This window comes from Phyllopteryx taeniolatus, chromosome 13, assembly GCF_024500385.1.
Source record: "Phyllopteryx taeniolatus isolate TA_2022b chromosome 13, UOR_Ptae_1.2, whole genome shotgun sequence".
Lineage (NCBI taxonomy): Eukaryota > Metazoa > Chordata > Actinopteri > Syngnathiformes > Syngnathidae > Phyllopteryx > Phyllopteryx taeniolatus.
This window is the reverse complement of record NC_084514.1, coordinates 9003583-9023178: the sequence shown is the minus strand read 5'-3', so window position 1 is coordinate 9023178 and position 19596 is coordinate 9003583. Positions and strand designations below refer to the sequence as shown.

At 44.1% G+C, this 19596-nt stretch overlaps 3 protein-coding genes and 1 non-coding gene across 4 annotated transcripts; 3 read left to right on the top strand and 1 right to left on the bottom strand.

Moving 5' to 3' along the window:
* Nucleotides 1–790: 790 nt before the first annotated feature.
* slc22a3 (solute carrier family 22 member 3) lies at nucleotides 791–6840 on the top strand. Its single transcript, XM_061795843.1, is given in 10 exon segments — nucleotides 791–1528; nucleotides 3735–3838; nucleotides 3919–3954; nucleotides 3956–4055; nucleotides 4362–4530; nucleotides 4533–4764; nucleotides 4835–4942; nucleotides 5318–5430; nucleotides 5534–5633; nucleotides 6160–6840. Coding segments are annotated over 10 exon segments (1383 nt in total). The 5' UTR covers nucleotides 791–1150; the 3' UTR covers nucleotides 6203–6840.
* A 102-nt stretch (nucleotides 6841–6942) lies between these two features.
* On the top strand, nucleotides 6943–15946 carry LOC133488052 (afadin). Its single transcript, XM_061795471.1, has 24 exons — nucleotides 6943–7432; nucleotides 7823–8015; nucleotides 8102–8208; nucleotides 8288–8406; nucleotides 8489–8577; nucleotides 8658–8723; nucleotides 9145–9329; nucleotides 9670–9815; nucleotides 9901–9995; nucleotides 10517–10788; nucleotides 11379–11522; nucleotides 11724–11922; nucleotides 11995–12074; nucleotides 12657–12743; nucleotides 12860–12925; nucleotides 13001–13074; nucleotides 13152–13270; nucleotides 13335–13505; nucleotides 13622–13701; nucleotides 13807–13950; nucleotides 14048–14821; nucleotides 15176–15263; nucleotides 15367–15412; nucleotides 15619–15946. Exons 1-24 carry the CDS (start codon nucleotides 7337–7339, stop codon nucleotides 15710–15712), a joined length of 3534 nt encoding a protein of 1177 aa, XP_061651455.1. The 5' UTR covers nucleotides 6943–7336; the 3' UTR covers nucleotides 15713–15946.
* A 347-nt stretch (nucleotides 15947–16293) lies between these two features.
* On the bottom strand, nucleotides 16294–19176 carry dusp23b (dual specificity phosphatase 23b). Its single transcript, XM_061795472.1, has 3 exons — nucleotides 19028–19176; nucleotides 18000–18270; nucleotides 16294–17658 (listed from the first exon to the last, which is right to left on the bottom strand). Exons 2-3 carry the CDS (start codon nucleotides 18267–18269, stop codon nucleotides 17473–17475), a joined length of 456 nt encoding a protein of 151 aa, XP_061651456.1. The 5' UTR covers nucleotide 18270; nucleotides 19028–19176; the 3' UTR covers nucleotides 16294–17472.
* trnal-cag (transfer RNA leucine (anticodon CAG)) lies at nucleotides 19170–19252 on the top strand. The gene has a single exon. It is a non-coding gene; the product is annotated as a tRNA-Leu (tRNA).
* Nucleotides 19253–19596: the final 344 nt, after the last annotated feature.

Below are 19596 nucleotides of genomic sequence, written 5' to 3'. Positions count from 1 at the left end.
ATTACGGCGTATCTCATGATTTTTGTAATTTTTTTCTCGAAAAGGACCCATAGTATATGACGCTCAAAATATATAGCCGCCGTAAAAATATATTTTTTAATATTTGGATTATGTATTATTTATTTATTCCATAAACATTTAAAAAAAAAAAAATTTTTTATCTTAGAAAGAATATCAATTTATTCCCATACAAATGTTTTTTTTTTTCTGGAAAAAAATTACTTAATTCTCATACAATTACAACTTTTGCGAAAATGCAACTTTAACCAAACATTTAATCTTGTAAGATTGAGACTTTTTCTTGAAAAATACGACAATTAAAAAGTCGTCATCCTATAAGAATAAACATACATTTTGATAAAAACAATTTTCAGTTCGATTATTATACTACTACTAAGGTTGTTCGTCGGTACGACGACGACGTCATCCTCTCTAATTGGTTTGTGGATGTGAATGGAGTCCAATAATTGATTTAGAGATCTGTCCACAGGAGGGGCGGACATTTTGATTAAACCAATTTTAGGTGAACCAATGTTCAATTCACTGCCATTGACGGCTTTAGAAGTCGAATATCCATGTTAACTGGGAAGGCTTGCAGTGAATGAGTTAATGCAACCAATATTACAGGACTTTTTTTAAAAATTATTATTTAAATGCTTGGCGTGCTGGTATAAAGGCGACAGTCAGACAAACTTTGCCATACCCTGCGTTAAAATGTAATTAAATGAAAAGCATCCAAGATGGGTTTTTTTAATTGATAAAATCTGTCATTTACAAAGACAATAATGCTCACTTGTGATTGACACTGTCGGCTCATTTTCGATACAGATCGTGACGCTAGTAAGGAGAAGCGGTTAAAAGGAATGAATGAATTAATGAAGCTTGTCCTGGAAATCATTTGATTTTGCAGCTCCATGATCGTGGTCAGCTGAGTCGTCAAAGGCAATCAATGAAGAAGTTGTTTTGAGAAATGAAAGTTTGACTCGTCACATCAATCAGCAGTGGGTCAAAGACATAACATGGTCAATTTGCAAGACGCCCTCCGTTCCGGGAACAGACAGCCAGTAAACTCAAGACTGATGATGAAATCAGGAGTTTGAGCTGCCCCAGATTGCTTCTTATAAACAAACGACAGACATTCTTGCCGGTGATGGCAGACTTCAGCGACCTCATTGTCCTCATTGGAGACTTTGGGCCATTCCAGAAAAGACTGGTGGTGCTATGTTCCCTGCCGCTGATCCCCTTCTCCTTTGCCCTGGTGGGAGTCGTTTTCCTAGGCAAGACGCCGGATCACTGGTGCGCCGGCCCAGAGGGCGAGCACCTACGGGTGGAGTGCGGCTGGACGGAGGCGCAGGTGAGGGAAGTCACTGTACCCCGCTCGGGAGTGTCCTTCAGCCGCCGGGACTTGAACTGGAGTCAGATCACATGCGGAGAACTCGACCACCTGCCGCTCTTCAACAAGACCCGAGTGAAACCTTGTGTCGGAGTATGGGCGTTCGATAAACGCTACACCACGATTGTTTCTGAGGTACTTGTGTTCTCGATGTTTTCTACCCAAATCCTTAGAGAGAAATCACTCAGGCATGTGTGGAAAAAATAGCCATGATGTTCAAGTTTGCTCTGGCGAGCTGTGCTAACATGAGAAAGCTCTTTTAAAGGAGACAAATCCTGTGTATGATGTGCAAATGTGTGTTAATATGACAAAATTCTTTGAATCCTTTATTGGCCGAGTAAGTTTAAAACAAAGGGAGAATTGATCTCCAGAAGTTGAGACGTGTAAGCCTCAGAGACCGACTCCAGAGCTGGAGATCTTCAACGCTCGCAAATCTTCTTCATTCATGCCACTCCGTCATTGTTTTTAGATTGGTCTACCAAGGATTCAATCTCAAAACTAGGTACTTCAAACTAGTTGAAGTGATCCCAATCCTAGTAAAATTGGGATACGAATTTGGTAATCCAATCCAACCCGGACTACTGATCAAATGCTGTTCACGGGTATTTAAAAAATTCCAAAGGTGGAGATTAGGATAGTTTTGAGGCTAAAGATAAGGATTGTCCTGATTCTACTGGAAAGGTGGAGCCAGGATTCAAGATCGATGCAGGGTTATAAAAGTTTTGGATTCATCAATTCAGTTTGTTTTAATTAGCTTTTGGAGGGTCTTTGTTAGTTTTTCAAAAATGCTTTATTTTCAGGTTTTATTAGTTTGAGTCTTAGTTTTGTTTTTGTTTTTAAATAAGGGTATTTGTCAAGTGCAAAATTAAAAAGTCACAATAAGTCTTGTGTGATAAAAACTCATAGTAAAACAACAACAACAACAACAAAACAATTTACAACTAGCAGATGAACAACCATCCACAAATCAAATACAGGTACTGTATAACAGTCGACAGACTGAAGTACAACAACTGCAGTCCATAATACTCATTCGAAAGTTAGAGTAGATGTATCACAACATACAGTAAAACCATTCACGAGACACATTCTGCAGCCTTCTGGCCATCATTGTTTACAAAAACAAATTCAAGTCCCAGCATGTTGAATAAATGAGAGGTCTTAAATACAGTCGAGATGGTCTTGCTTTCCTTCCCTTGCTTACAAAGTTGCAAACTTCCAAACTTCAGATTTGCGGCTGTTGTTCCGCTTGAGAAGGATTCCACACATATTACCCGTTTCCACTACAAACCACTTGTCATTATCTGTGACAGTCAAAATAGATTTGATGAATCTAGATTAGATAGATAGAACAGTCAAAATAGATTAGATTAATCTCGATTAGATAGATAGATAGATAGATAGATAGATAGATAGATAGATAGATAGATAATTTTGAGTTCGATTTTATAAGTGGGAATTGGTTGGAGATTTGTGTAATATTATTCTTGTACAGTGTCTGTTATGATGAAGATTAATGTAAATTTTGTACTCTGACATTCTAGGATTCATTTGCTCTGTTTTCCAGGAAAAATTGAAGAAATCAAAAGGGAATAATGGCTGTACGCCTCCTAAAAGCCTGACGGTCAATGTTAGTAGAATCTACAATGTATTGTTTGTACTATCATTTCTCTATATCCAGTTTGAATCTTTGCTTGATCCACCCTTCCAGTAGGATCAGGATAATCCTATTCTTTAACATCAAAACTAAGATAATTTCCACCTTTGAATTTCAAAATACCCAAGAACAGCATTTCAATCGGGATTCTGGCTCGGAGTGGATTACCAAATCAATATCGCAATTTTACTAGGATCACGTTCGCTGGGTTTGAAATACTCCATTTTCAGATCAAGGTGACCCAGATTAAATGTTTTTTTTAAATACTGGGCCCTGGCAACTATCTGCAAAAAAGAGACAAGAAAGAAATCTAGTGACTTTTTGTGATCTGATCAAAGACTTCTGGAGAGTCTACCCAGAGCAGATGTTCACCTCTCCTTGGCCAGACTGCAAAATAATCTTCTTCATTTATATCTCTGTCACAATCTTTCCCAAATTCTTTTCAACCCATCTGGAGACTATTACAAAAAGAGAAAACGAGAGACGAGCAACAAATCTAGCGACTATTTGAGGTGTTTTCAGAGACTTCAGATGCAAATGCTCAACTGGCCACGGAGAGACTGCAAATGAATCTTCATTCATGAGTCTGTCACTATAGTGAGCAACCTTTCTGGAGACTATTTTTCCAAAAAAGAGATGAGCAACAAATCTAGCGACTTTTTGTGTCAACTTTCTGCATTGCAGTTGTCGGTGGTGTGCGAGAGCTCCTGGCTCGCTAATCTCAATCGAGTCATGATGGCGTGTGGGCTCTTCGTCGGCGCTTTCATCACTGGCTACATGTCTGACAGGTTTGCTTCCTGATGTGTATTTTTGGGGAGGAAAAAAACCCAGCAAAAAAAACAAACAAAACAAAACATCCGTCTCACAGGTTTGGCAGGAAGCCTTGCTTCTTCGCCTTCATGTTTCGCTGGCGTGGGCGTGATGCTGTCGCCGTGGTACACACTGCTGCTGGCGGTTCGCTTCCTGCAAGGGTTTTTTGAAAAGGGAGCATGCTCAGCGTGCTATGTATTGCGTATGCTGATGCCTCTTTCAGCAAAAATATTATCAAACGATTTTATTCCTAAAGCCAGGTACACACAAAAAAAATATTTAACATCTTAACAAGATGAGAACCCACGCATGATGAGGGAAAAATGGATTTGTGTGCTTGCTTCTCTTATAGCATGTGGATAATCTTTCAGAGACATCCAAGAATCGGGCCTTTGATCGCAACTGGGGTAAAATGCACAAACTGACTTTTTGGATTGTATTGTTTGTACTTAATTGTAAGAGCTATAATCCAAATGCAGCTGCACATTTGATGCACTTCAGATGACTCCTCCTCTGAAGAAGAAAGAACTCCATCCTGTGTCCTTTCTGGACTTGCTTAAGACACCCTTGATCAGGAGGAACACGCTCATTTTAATATATGCCTGGCAAGTTAGTTTGCTGATCTTCGTGGTTGGACCGGATTCCTTTCTACAGTCATGTAGATGCCTTAATTACCCCTCTGGAGGTTTTCAAGCAGTAGTGTGTTCTATGGTCTGGTTTTGCATCTGGGGATCACTGGTGACAACCACTTATTGGACTTCTTCATCTCTTCGGTGGTGGAGCTCCCCACGGGCCTCATTTTCTACCTGCTGGTCGACAGAATTGGCCGCCGGTCCCTCTTAGCCGCGACCAATTTAATCGGAGGCCTCGTCTGCCTCGCCGCGCCCTTCGTCTCCTCAGGTAGGTCTGAGGTGACCCCCGCTGTGCTACCGTGATATAATCCACATTTTTGTAACGGAACCTTCTTTGCAAAGGTTTCCTGGTTGAAAAAAAACCATGGCGTTCATTGGGAGGCTCGCTATTGCTACCGCAGTGGAGACGCTCAGCTTTGCTAACACAGAGCTGTATCCCACCACTCTGAGGTGTGAAATTGATGATTGTGGATGTTTGTCACACACCTACCTCAAGACAAGACGAACAAAGTGCAAGGTGTATGTTGTCAAAATGAAACACAGTAAAGGATGAGGGACGGTTCTCCGTAAGCCTGAAACCAAAAATGACCTCATCCAGCCAACAATTTTCCATAGAACAGCATGAAAACCGCTTAAATACCAAATCTAATAGAACAAGAAAATGCATTGATCGATTCATAGACCCAAGTACTGTTTTTAATTTTGCCGTTCCCATCCTTGAGCCTTCATCGTGAAATTTGTGAGTTTAGGTGGTATGAACTAATCGCAATTTGCTGTATTTACTCATTAAGCTACTACTGGCATGACCATGTCTTTTTTGCATAGAAATCTGGGCGTGTCCATGTGTTCATCAGCATGTGACGCCGGGGTCATTGTGGCCCCGTTGCTGCTCTACAGGCTGGCAAGGATCTGGCAGGAGCTTCCCTTTTGCGTATATGGTACGGTCGTAAAGGTTTTACCAACCTGATACCGGGTTCTTGACAGGCGCCATACTTAAATAAATGAGACAACACCATAAATCCTGCGTTTTTGTTGTTGAAGGGGCTATTTCAGTGGTGAACTGGGGCTTGGTGACACTGTTGCCAGAAATGAAGGGAGTCGTGCTACCAGAGACCATCCAGGACCTGGAGAATCTAAGAAGGTACAATGAAGCCCGCATTCATCCTTGGGGATACATTCCGATCTCTGAAAGATGACCCTAAGCGATTATTTTGTGATGTGGAGTGTATTAGAATATTTTTCCTTCCAGTCTGAGCCACGGACTTAGCTAGTTGAGGGTTTTGTAAAATGTGTCGCACAAAGTCATTCACCACAATAAAAATGACAAGGAGAAGAGTTTGCAACAGCTATGCAGTTACCAGATAAGCTCAACGTTAGCCTAGCTTCTTCTGTTTCTTCTTTTACTACTACGCTTTCTTCTTGTTTGTAATTACCGGCAGTCTGGATGCCCCGTGGCACACATCTGCCTCTCACTGGTCAGTCTTGGTACTACAACAGATATCATTACGTGTGTGTGTGTGTGTGTGCGTGTGTGTGTGCTGCTCTGTTGGTTTAAAAATAAATTAAGATGTTGAAAATCAGTATGTGTGTAGCCCACATCTTCAGGGCGCTACATCCACTTGAACCTCCTCTAATGTCCTCTCATGCATTTTTGTGGTTTCTTGTAGAAAACAAAACCAATCCAAGGAAGCGAACGTCTCAATGACGTGACGAAAGGAGGGAGTCTCAAGAAGATAAGATTTTTGCATCCTTCTATATTTAAGGCCCTCTTGGAATGTAGACAAACTTCTCCCAGGGAATTTGCCCAATTGAGCTCCAGTCGAAAGCACGTATCCTTGAGACTCTAAATCGCCAAGCTTTTTTGGCTAATCTAATGTGTCCAAGGCGTCTAACTTTGATCATTTCAAGGATTTCCAGTGGGGCTTATTCATTTCCATTTGGAGCTTAATTTATTGCGTTTACGAGGCCTGTCCCTCTAGTGTTCTAAGAACAAATTAGGAGAGGCTAGATATTGATGTATGACATCAGCGCTTATCTGTTACTTTATCCTTGTTGCTCATTTTTTGAATCATGTCTATTTTAGAAGTGCCAATAAAGTGACTTGCGAGATGAAGCCCATCTTTTTTAGCATCTGCCTTCTTTGCCTTTTTTTCTAGCATCCAGACAACAATACCAGCGATTGTTGAAAGACGTCCATTTGTTACACTGTATATCTAATTGATGCGTGTTTTTGTTCAAGCTTTTTGTCCCGGTGAATGTTTCCCCAGAAAAGGCTGAGGGCGGCCAACAAAAGCTGCCCCACATACGTCGTGTCGACTGAATGAGACGACCTGTACGCGTTAGCTATGCCGAAGATCACTGGTATGCGTGAGAAGTGGGTTTCTTTCCAAGGCATTAAAAAAAAAACACACAAAAAAAAACACCATCTGATTATGACTGGGAAAACGTTTGCCAACCCGAGAGTCGCATGATTAAAACGAACTGCACTACAGTCGATCAACTGATTTTAAGATTAAACTGCATTCATAAGTTTGTGCTATTGAGCAATATTGGAGATTTAAAACTGTTGCTGGAGGACAAGGACAAAAATGACATGCCTCTGACGGATGTAAGATTAGGAAAAATTTTCCCCACACATAACGAAGCTCCGCTGACCCGTTAAATGAGAACAGAGGGGGCTCGGAGAGGGGCTGTGAAGAGGGGATGAAGTAGGAAATTATGTTAAGACCTCACTGAGGGGGCGCAGTGAGTTTAAAGCACACGGAAAGAAGGACGAGGACAGTTGGGAAAGTTTGTCTCTCTCGATTTCAGAAGTAATCTTGAGGTAATATTAATTGGTGCAAAATGCCAGCAGACGAAGAACGGGAAAAACTGGCCCACATCATCAGACGGTGGAACAACAACAGACTGGACTTGTTTGAAATAAGCGAACCGGACGCAGTGAGTAACCTGCAGCTACCAAGAGAACTGTACTACTGCACGCTAGATTTGACACCTTGGGCTTGGTTCACTGAAATCCCAAAGACCGGGCACTCAATTGTGCGTGGACTTGAACAGATTGTATATACGCCGTTGGTGGGCGTGTGGCGCCTGACCTGATTCGACTGCGGCAACAGGTGTAAAACTGGTGGAGACCACCATATACATAACAGGGGTTTGCACTTTAGGTAGAAAATTCGGGATGCATCACAATCAGTCAACTTTGCACCCATTTTGTGCACGTGCAACTCTTTAGTAAATCAGGTTCCTGGTGTTTTAACCTAGACTACTCTCTGCAAAATGAGAATAGCCTAAAGGACGTGTTTTTTTTTTTTTTTTTGCTGCTGTTAGAATCTGGTGTTTCAAGGCGTGATGCGGTTCTACTTAGAAGATCGCGCCAGGCGAAACATTGCGACCAAATGCCTGCGTTTTTGCAGCGAAGCTTCGACCAGCGAGGTGGTCGAAGCTCTAGCCGAGAAATTCCGGCCAGATATGAAAATGCTGAGCACTTGTTATTCCTTGTACGAGATCCACGGCAATAAAGGTGAGGCACTGTTTTCTGCTCCAATGTTCAAGTGTCACTGCTCCAATGCTACAACTTGTAGTTTCTTTGTCCGTGTGCACAACAAGAACGTCAACTGGACCCGGATGAGAGACCTTTGGCGGTTCAGTTAAACTGGAACTCGGATAACCGAGAAGGACGCTTCGTGCTCAAGCAAAGCATGGAGACAACCGAGGTATCACCCGCCTACTGCAACCTTCAGGAAGACATCCTAATACGTTTCTGAACTATCAAAATCTATGTGATCAATAAAGGAGAGCTGTCACATCAAGGAAAAGGCGGGCGTGATTCAAACCTTCAAGAGGACTTTATCGAGAAAAGACAAGAAAAACAAAAACAAAGTGTCTGACAGGCCTGCGGGAGATGAGAACAGGTGAACAAAAATTATATATATATATATATAACTGGAATTAAATTTACGAGAAGACACCTTGTTTCTTGAAACAAATGTCTAGTGCAAGTCAAAAGCCACTGAATGGCAATCCAGACGCACCGGAACAGTCCAAAGGAAAGACAAGGCAAGGAGAGCGGAAGGTTGACACAAGTAAGTCATCGAGCTACACAAGGATGGCGGCTTCAGGTTATTGCTGTTCCATTGATGACATGACTATTCAAACCACACAGACAGCCCCCCGCCTGACTTCTTCGACCAGCTTGGTTTACCACTTGGAATTCAGCTCAGCGATCACAGTGAGTGCAACTGCAGCGCAGTGATGAGAAGCAACGGAGTACAAATATTTTCTTACTATACAAAATGCGATTTTTTTAAATTTTACTATTTGTAATTTTTACTCCTTATTTTAACAAAAGACACGTGTCATTTCTTTTTTTTTAAACTCCGCGCACAACAACACAGTGTAAAAAATATGTAAATAGAGCGAGGTCAAGTCAAGCTAATTTTGCATTTTTTGTTAGTCACTTCATAACATTAGCAAAGCTATGGGAATTGTTTTGATAGCCTAAAAGCCTGAGCCGACGCTATCTTGGTCTTTGTACTTGTCGTCTTACCGCAGGTCTTTCTCTATCCAGTATAATGTTTGTGACTGGGATAGTAACCTCGGGTTCTCCGCGTGTACTCGTGCCTTCTAATGTCTTCGTGCGAACGTTTCAGCTGAGGAAGCCTTCCTGGCGGCGGTCATAAATTACGCCAACAGCTCCACGGTTCACTTCAAGCTCTCGCCGGCGTACGCCCTCTACGCCGCAGGCCGCTTCGCACTGCAACGTCCGCACGCGTCGACGGGCTGCATAACTTCCGTGGCGGACAAAATGGTGGCCCTGACAAGCAAGGTCATCCAGGCAAGTCCAGGAACATACTCTTAAAACCCTGCGCAAGAGGCAGAGATGGGGACTCGAGTCGTTGCGACTTGAGTTACTGTTTTGAAGACTTGTGACTCGACTTTGTTTCTGAATAGTAGTGATGGTTTCTATAATAGCGACATGACAGTAGTGGCGTTAAGAGGTGGATGAAGTCGCGCATGTCCCCAATGAAAGCCGAGGTGCAGATACTTGGCCAATCACTGATAACCTGTGACTTGACTCGACCGAGACAAAATTGACTTGGGACTCGCTTGTGACCGATTCTCTGGTTAGAGGGTAAAGGGCACTGCAAGGCCGCTATTTTCTACTCGTCTTCCAGAGGCAGCAGGATGTCGCCGGAGCTCTCGCCTTCTGGATGGCGAACGCTTCAGAGCTGCTAAACTTCTTCAAACACGACAAGGACCTCAGCAGGCCCACGCGGCAATGTCAGCTGGATCTGTCCCGGCTGGTGCGCAAAGCTTACACGTAGGTGGCTCGCTTTTCTCTTTGAACGGACTTGAATACAATCCATCCATTTAGGTGTTGATTCCATGTGTTTATATCACCCTAGTCACCTGATTCAGTGTGTACAGATCGAGCTAAGCAAGTATTTGCCAACCTTTTTGATTGATCCTGAGCAACTTGGTCCTCTTCCTGCTGGCATAGGTAAAACCACCCTCGTGGAACCAGTATCACCGTTGTGCCGACACTGCACAGACTATTCACGACATACGGAACAATTTGGGGAAATAGGCAGATCACGAAAGATTGACTTGGTTATTTAATACATGATCAATAAATCTATTTCAAAGAACTACATAGCATTTGCTATCTTAATGCTAACATGTAATGGGAAACACCATAGGCGCACAGGCTAACAATTAGTATCCATGTGGCGGTGTTGTTACCCTTTAAGCAAGGGATATATAGGAACACAAACAGTGAAGCAGCGCACGTAGACAGACAATAACAGTACTCAAAGGCATATATTCTTTATCTACGCCAAAGAATGACAAATATTACTGCCGTACTGCGAAGTTGAGGGAGGAGCTGAGTATTAAATATGTATTAAATATATTTATTAAAAAGGTACATTTTCCATAATGTCCCCTTTAAAACAACAATTAGAAGCTTAGAAGCGCTGCAAGGTTCACAGACGTTTGGTTTCTGTGTCGCTATCGTTCCAGAGATGGTGATGAACACCTTGATGAACACCATGTCGCTGTTACGCCGCCACCAAGTCAACCCGGCCCTCGCCATTCAGCTCTTCTCCCAGCTCTTCCACTTCATCAGCACCTGGCTCTTCAACCGCCTCATGAACCTCGACGCCAGCGCCCCGGGCCTGCGCTCCCACTATTGGGGGGCGGCTCTCCGCCAGAGGTTGAGCGGCATCGAAGCCTGGGCGGAGAGGCAAGGCCTGGAGCTGGCTGCCGACTGCCACCTGGGACGCGTCATCCAGGTCGGGTTTTTCCCCCCGAAGCCCACAGGATAAAACCCCAAACGTTGCTTTTTTTAATAGTATGGGTTTGCTTTAAAACCCTAAAAATGTTTCTAATTATTAATAATAATGCATTACATGCATGACTTTATATAGAGATTTTCTGAGCACTCAAAGACGCTTAACAATTTCATACATTATTCATTCACACCTGGTGGCGGTAAGCTACTTCTGACGGAAAGCGTGGCTGCCATTCTGCGCCTACGGCTCCTCCGACCACCGCGTTGATCCATAGGCAATGCGGGTTAAGTGTCTTGCATGACGACGACGACATACACTCGGGATACGAACCTCAGGGCGTACGCTTACCCTCTGCGCCACGCCGCCCTCGCTAATGGATTAATTGACTATATTGATAGTTTAAAAACCTAAACATAGCACTGATCCCAAAACGCTGTAATATCATTTCAAACTCATCTTACGTTACCCTTAAAATAAAAAAATATATATATAATAATAATACAAAATGCACCAGAGAGCCGCAAGTAGGCGAGGAAAAAGGAACTAGATATTGGTTCTCAGTGTTTTCTTTCTTTTTTTTTTTTAAACAGGCAACAATGCTCCTGACCATGAACAAATACACCTTGCAAGATGTGAAAGAGATCCAGAACACCTGTTTCAAGTTGAATTCACTGCAGCTGCGGGCTTTGCTAGCGGGATACTTTTACACACCCAATGAGCCTCGCATCCCAGCGGTAAGTGGTTGTTCCTGTAACCTTCTAGCACCCCCAGAAAAATATATAAAAATAATAATAATCCATAAACTGAATTCTACCACCGTTTAGCACTACAGTGACTTTCTCACAACTGTGTTATGATGACGCCTGCTGTTCCAGTCTTTACTTTTGCGCCTCTTTATTGATGTGACGTGTCAACGGTCCACCGTCCCGCCGCAGGACTTGATCGATGCCGCGGTGGCGGCCGCAGAGGCTTCGGCGGACAACCTGATTCGGCAGGAAGGCCGAGACATCCGGATGGAGGAGGACCTCGACCTCCGCCTGCCCTTCCTGATGCCGGATGGCGGATATTCCTGTGACAACGTGACAGGAATCCCTCCTGGCTTTCGCGAGTTTCTGGAGCCCATTTGCCAGAGAGGTAACGGACAAGTAAAGGTTTGAATTGTACAAAATCAAACCACCAATGTTGTGTGAGACGCTTCCTTCGTAGGTCTCTGCCATTTAACCTCCCAGCAGAACCCGAAAGGTGATTGGACCATCTTCTTCACTGAACCAGGAACTCCATACTTGGTATATATTACACAATGCATGGAATCGGACTAATAAGCATTGTTGCAACATTTGATACAGTGGTACGTTTAAGAGTATGACTGTATTGTATGAAATTATTAAGCATGACAAAAGAGAATGTAAACAAGCTGGTTTTATAAAGTGTTATTACTATACGTACTGAAGTATTTGTGTGCCTTTAAGTAGCAATGGGACTTTCCCCCCCGAAAATGACAGTCTGTCAAAATGCTGAGTCTGGTTAGAATGACCACTTCAACCAGAGCACAACGCACTGAGGATTTAGAAAATTCGGCCACTTGTCACTTTAAGGGGCGTGGCCTAGCCCCTTGCGAGTGTTCACATTTTGCACTCGTGTGTTTGACCGTTTGTCACATTCAATAAATGGCTGAATGTGCATCGGCTGACTGTGCCACTCCTTGTCCACATCGAGGGCATGACAGCACATTAATTACTCCATTTTCTTTTGCACTTCACTCAAGCAGCTGTGTAACTGAAGCTTTGGCTCGCAACCCAAAGTATTAAAAAAAATAAAATGAAAAAATGCCAAGTTACCACTGTCTTGGTTTATTTTCTCATCAACAGGACAACCAGAGAGAGCCAGAGACTCTTACGGTCACCCTGAAGAAACCTCTCAACAGTGGCATGGGGGTCAGCATTGTGGCTGCCAAGGTAACCGTGGCAACCCTGACAAAAACATGTTCTCACCAACAGTCCCTGCGCGAACGCCCTTGCTATCTCGCCAAATGTCTGAGCTGATTAGCATCCTCGATGTAATTACGCCTCAGGGAGCAGGCCAAGACCACCTTGGGATTTACATCAAGTCGATTGTCAAGGGAGGACCGGCTGAGATGGTGGGTGTTGACCAAGCTAAGTCACTCCATGGGGGGAGGGCGCTACTGTTTCTGAAACGTCCCCACTTTTGACAGAATGGCCTGTTGACGGCGGGCGACCAGCTGCTCAGCGCGGACGGCCAAAGCCTGCTCGGCCTCAGCCAGGAAAGGTAGCGACCCAGCTGACCCCGAGCACGCAGAAATTCGGGGGACCTTTTTGCACATTTTTATGTTTCGTCTGGTTTAGGGCGGCAGCGATCATGATGCAAACCGGCCCTATTGTGACCTTAGAAGTGGCGAAGTTTGGCGCCAGCTACCACGGCCTCGGTGCTCTGCTGGGCGATCCCGCCCCCGCTGGGACTGCAGGTAAGAACCATCAACGTAAACCGAATTGTTTTTAACATCTGATAACCACATTCTACTACTGAAGAGGGGGATAACAGCCACGTTGAAGCAAACCGCGAGGAGATGCTTCTGTACCCTGTCGAGGATCCCGGTCCATCGGAGCAGCCCGAGGGCCGGCGCAGCCGCGGCGGGAAAATGAAAGAGCAGATCATGCAGAAGAACAGGCAATTTTATCGCTCCAACCCCAACATGGCCGGTGGGTGATGTTCCTTCTGATGTTGCGATGAGTGTGAAATACGCCAAAGGGGGTGTCACAGGAAGAACTGTGGTACTTTTAGTATTTGATTTATTTTCCCTGAATTTTCTGACAAGATTTCACCCTGGAGGATGGAGATGAGCTCGCCAATCGAGACGTGCGAGCGAACAAGTCGGTTTCCAACCTTTGCGCTGATGTATGCGTTTTTTTTTTCTTTTTTTCCTACTAAACCTCCCGAATGATTCAGTCAGCACAGATTGTTTCCATGTCACGCAAGGACCCCCGTTTTGTCTGTTTTTAGACATTTCACCGAGAATATCTGACGCTCCCAACCCCGAAATCTCAGGACAAAAACACATCTGCATCCGGTCGACCGCAGCAAATGTTTCAGGTGTCTCTGAGGCCTTTGGCAGGACAGAGTTCTGTCCACAAAAGGACCTTGATGGTAAACCTTTTACTCCTATTAACACAGCAGCGCACAATCACAATCTATGCTTTGTTGCTAAAAAGAAGCCATTAATATCTTCCCTTCACCTATCTAGCGTCAAGCTCTTTCACAGGAGAACTTGCGCGTGGACACAGGAGGCCCCCTGCTGGACACAAGTCAAACTATCTGGCAGGGCCTGGGCACCAGGCAAAACTACCACTCGCACCTTCCTATTCGCCCTAGCTTCTCCACTCAAAACATCCTCGCTGACAACTGCTGTCCGGTCAAAGGGCAGCAGGGAACCCGCGCCGGTGTCTGGAGGACGCCCTTTTCACAACAGCCCACGCCGATCCCCTCGATCCAGCCCGTACGCATCGACATCCCTGTGACCAGGCGCATCGTTTCTCACCCCAATCCTCCGCTGACCACATTCCAACACCGTTCCTGTCTGGTGGCACACCTCAAAGTAAACGGACACTCGAATCAAAGGAGCCCGAAACCTCCCACCGCCAAGCAGCGACCACGGACCTCGCCGCTATCCCAGCAACACGCGGCAAAACCTCAAGTGAGCATCACTCCGACTAAGCACGTTTCCTTCCAAGAACCGCCGAGCCAACAGGGGCAAAGCGCTGGTCCGGTAGAGGCTAAAGACCTCCGGGAACCAAACGAGAAGCCAAAGCTGAACGAGGTCGAGCTCCTGGAGCGGGAGGTGAGGGCGCTTCAGGGCAAGGCCGAGCGCAGCGCTCAGGAGACCGAGCGACTTGGCAATCTGAGCCTGGAGTGGCAGTTTCAGAAGAGGCTGCGAGAGATCCAGCAACGGGGGGAGGACGAGGACGACGAGGACTTGGACATGATGGTGATGATACAAGAGCTGGAGAAAAGAGCTCAGGTGATTAGAAAAACAAAAACAAAAAAAACCTTGATTTAACCAGGAAAAGACCAGTTGAGGCAGAACATCTGACCTGATCTTGACCTGGCCAAGAAGGCAGCAAGTTTAACATCAAGTACATATCGATCAGATACAATCCAAGTTTCTTCTTCTGGCCTTATGTTTGGTCCTTTTATAAAATATAATTGTATTTGAATTTGTAAAAGGTGTAAAAAAGACCGTACAAGAAACAACCAGGTCAAACATTTGAGTCATGCTTGTACATCTTCAACGCTCTCCAGTGTTGCTTTCACTACCTTAGATATGAAAAGAAGTGAAAAATGTTTTGTTTTTTTTTATTTGTTTTTCTTGTAGAAAAAGAGAAGCCCACCAGGGAATGCAAATGACAATTTGAAAGAGCAGACTAAAAGTCTTGCCACCACCCCAAAAGTTGAGAAAACAGGTAACTCATTGCTGGAAAATGGATTCAGTTGATGAAGTGATTCAGAACACTTTGTAGTTGCTTATCACTCAGCATTTTATTGTCATTTCTATTTTTTGGGCAGATGATATATTAAGTGGACGGCTACAAGACAACATGGTGTTTGCAGAGTGAGTGCGAAGAAAAGTAAACATTATTCTTTTGCTTCTAGCGATGACTTTCATACAAATGCTCAAAAACAGTGAACCACGACAGTCTTCAATTTGCAAACAAACCCTGAGAACTTGAGGTTGTGTTTGGTGTTCCCCCGTAATGAAAAGTCAAGTATTCAGTATTTAAAAAAACAACAACAAAAAAAAACTGTGTTGATCTGCAGGTGCCGGGAAGACAAAACACAGAAGATGTCAGCTCCCGAGAAGCTGCCATTCAAGGAGCGCCAGCGTCTGTTTTCTCTGGCATCCAGTGCATAATTGGAGGCTGAAGCTTTGACAAACATCCATCCATCCATTTTGTGTATAAAAAAAAATCCCCATACAAAGATATGTCAATACAGATGTTAGGGTTAGACCCTAACCTAACCCTAAAACATGTCAGACTTTTACTATGGCACTACACTTGATCTTCGTACCCGTCAACGTCGCTTTCTTAATAGCTTGATCCAATCTAATGTCTCAATTGTGTACTCAAATAAAGCATTAAATCTACGTCAGTGTTGACTTCTGATACAGTGTTCACCTATTCCACAGATTTTCTTTTTGGGGGGGGGGGGGGGGGGGGGGGGGGGGAGGGGAACCTACCCTCAGCCAAAGCAATAAAAGTGTTGTTTTGGCGCCATCTTGTGGCACCTTCGCACCAAGGAACTATGCTGAAGTAAGTTCAGAAGCTTCCTTTAGTAGAGCAGGGGCGTCAAACTCAAATTCACGCTGGGCCAAAATTAAGAATTGGGACAACGTCACGGGCCAAACTCAATATTTAATGGAAAATCACTGCGATGTGCATGCTTCCCTTCTCTGCAGAAATGTGACAACAAACTTAAATTTTACTTCAACACTGAATCTGGAATAAATCAAATTTAATATCATAAACACATGAGAAATCAAATTTGCAATCAAAGACATCAGTGGCATTTGTTTGTTGTTTTGTATTTAAATTGATAACATGAATTCTTCTGTCTCTCTAGCTTCTATTTATCTATCTCCAACGACCTTTCTTTTTGATGTAAATCTTTTTTCAAAGGCCAACAACAAAACAAGCCCAAAAAAATCAAAATGTCCTTCAATAAAAAGGCAAACTTCAAACTATTAACAGTCCCCGCCTAGGAGTCGATAAAGGGCATTAAAAATATGAATTCAATGATGTTATATTCTTTGTTACAGCCACTTTGCTTCGCACACGGCAAACAGCTCTGTCTTTTACTTTAGTCAACAGATAATCTGCCACCCACCTGTCTTGGAAGTTAACTGTTTTCCATCTTTCGTTTGGCCATTTTTGGGAAAGGGAAGTGTAAATTTGCCCGAGGAGACTGGTAGCATAGTTGCTAACGACAGCGACAGAAAGGGAAGGGGCGCTCGCCAGTCGAGACTGATGGTCAACACACTAGCAAAGCATTCTGGGATTTGTAATATTAGTGGCGCATGTGCTATATACTGGCGGGCCAGCTCTAATATACATTTGATATGGTCTTGCGGGCCAAATATAATTACATCGTGGGCCAAATTTGGCCCCCGGGCCTGAGTTAGACATATATGATTTAGACCAAGGGTGTCAAACCAATTTTTGTCATGTGCCACATTGTCATTACGGTTTCCCTCAGAGGGCCGTTATGACTGTGAAACCATACAAGTGTTTAATTGCCTCATCACATTATTTCATAATTATAGACAACAAATTGATTGATAACTAGTTTTTGGAATCAGAAGTCAAGGATAATAGTTGTTCAATTATTGGTGATTGGTAACCAAAAAAATGCTTTCAATAATCCAATGTTACCATTGATTAAATATGACAATTTCAAATTTTGGTACAGATTTTAGCAAGAATCGTGGAAGATGATGCCCATGATTTGCTTGAGCGGGCCACATAAAATGATGCGGTGGGCCAGATCTGCCCCCCGGGCCTTGAGTTTGACAAGTGTGATTTAGACAAAATTGTGGCACCTGTAGGCAATTATAAATCTTTTTTTTGGTGGGGTCAATTACTTTGTCTTGTGAACAGCTGTACTTCCCTCTATCTATTTAATGCGTTGATAAAACTGTACCACTGCCTTTTCTTGGTCCTGGGTTTCGATGGAGCCCGAGCGCAGTCGGCGGATCTCGTTGATGGCGTCGATGCCGGACATTTTCCTCGTCTTGACCAGGTAACAGGCCAGCATGGTGCCCGTTCTTCCGTGGCCGTGCATGCAGTGGACAGCCACGCCCTAAACGGGGCCGACAGTCAGTGCGGCCAAATACGAATACGGCTGGAGAAACGAGTAAAAACTGAAATAGCCTGAGTAGCAAGTATGATCACTTCGGTGCGTATTTTTACGCCTCTGTCCTTAGTGATACCTCGACAACAAACTGTTCCAATTGAAAAGAATCATCCACCCATTTTTTTAATTGCGCTTGTCCTCATTAAGTTAGAGTTATTGTTGTTTTGTTATGATGTCATGTTACAGAAACTGATCAAGATTTACCGATCCAAACTGCTCCGAGACAACACAAACCGAACCAAAAACATTGATAAACTGGACCCGTGGACCCTTCTGAAGGCTCGTACCTCTCCTTTGGTGTTGGCCTCCTTCACGATGTCGAGGAACTTATCGATCTGCGCCGGCGAGGGCGGCGTGAAGTCGGTTATCTTGATGTGATGCAGGCGCAATTTAGGACACGTGTCGTAATTGGGCGGCTTGCGCTCGCACAGACACACGAGGTGTTGGATGCCGTGGTCCAGCAGGTACTGGTACTCCGCCGCCATCCGGGGAAGGGCCAGTCCGGCCACTTTTCCCGGGTCCACCCAGGAGAAATTGTTCGGAGGAGTGGATGCCATTCTGAGAACGCAAGGAAAATTTGTGGGTACCAGAAAAGGAAGATGACTGAAAGCAGCCCTACTAAGTGGAAAGGAAATTGGGGGATTTGGAAAAATCCTTGTGTGTAAACCTTAAGATGGCATCAAAGCACTTTCTCATAAAATAGCGCATTGGCGCCATCTTAGTGAACTATGTTCAAGTGAGGGGATGACCTTCTATTAGAGAAGGCTTTTAGGAAAAATTACAAAAGGGTAATGTGGTCGTAGGATAACGGTTACCTTTTCAACAACTTCAATTTAAAGAAACATTTTCCTCGGTTTTTTTTTTTTTTTGAGGATGCGAAACGCTGTTGTCATGGAAACAAACGGTCAAGTGCTACAGAGACGCCCGTAAAAAAATAAATAAATAATTGGTTTTAAAACCGACACCACAACGCTGACTTGCCTTGCTACGTGTACTTTAAACTAGCATCCAACCCAGATGACGCACAATTGTTGACATTGCTGAACAGCACATACTAAGGGATTAGAGACACAAAAGCGGCACATTTCGACAAAACCGGGAAGACTCTCACGAGAAAAAAAAATCAGTTTCAATTGAACAACAATTGAATGTAGCTGAATAATAACATGGAAGAGCCTCTTAGAAAGCACAACAAATGCTACAAGCTAACCGGACGGCTAACAGCAAGTGGCCCCCGTCGACCGACCAAAATACTACAATTAAGGTCGTGAACTCAGTCACTTTTCAGTGGAGGGGAGGACAGAGGGGTTCTCACCTCACAACAGAACAGAACAAATACGAGTTACAACGTCCAGTTCCGCCTGTTAAATAACTTCACGCCTCTAAACATGGGCATTGTGGGTAGTTGGCACTGAATAGCGCAAATCTATATAGACGAGATACCAGTTACGTAGCACGTCAGGATGGCCGAGCGGTCTAAGGCGCTGCGTTCAGGTCGCAGTCTCCCCTGGAGGCGTGGGTTCGAATCCCACTTCTGACAGCTTTCCTTTTCACGGCTCTTTCAAATCTCTGTTACTCTCTTTTTTTTGAACGTATTATTCCTGAAAAACTATGTTTAATAATGTTCTAAGCAACCGTGACGAGCATGTAATGTAATGGGCGGCACGGTGCATGACTGGTTAGAGCGTCTGCCTCACAGTCTCACAGGGGTTCAAATCCCGGCCCCGCCTATGTGGAGTTTGCATGTTCTCCTCTGTGGGTTTTCTCTGGGCACTCCGTTTTCCTCCCACCTCCCAAAACATGTGCGGTAGGTTTATTGAAGACTCCCGCAGAGAATGTTTTGGATTTTAACATAAATTAAGCAATCTGGAAGACTTTGAAGAG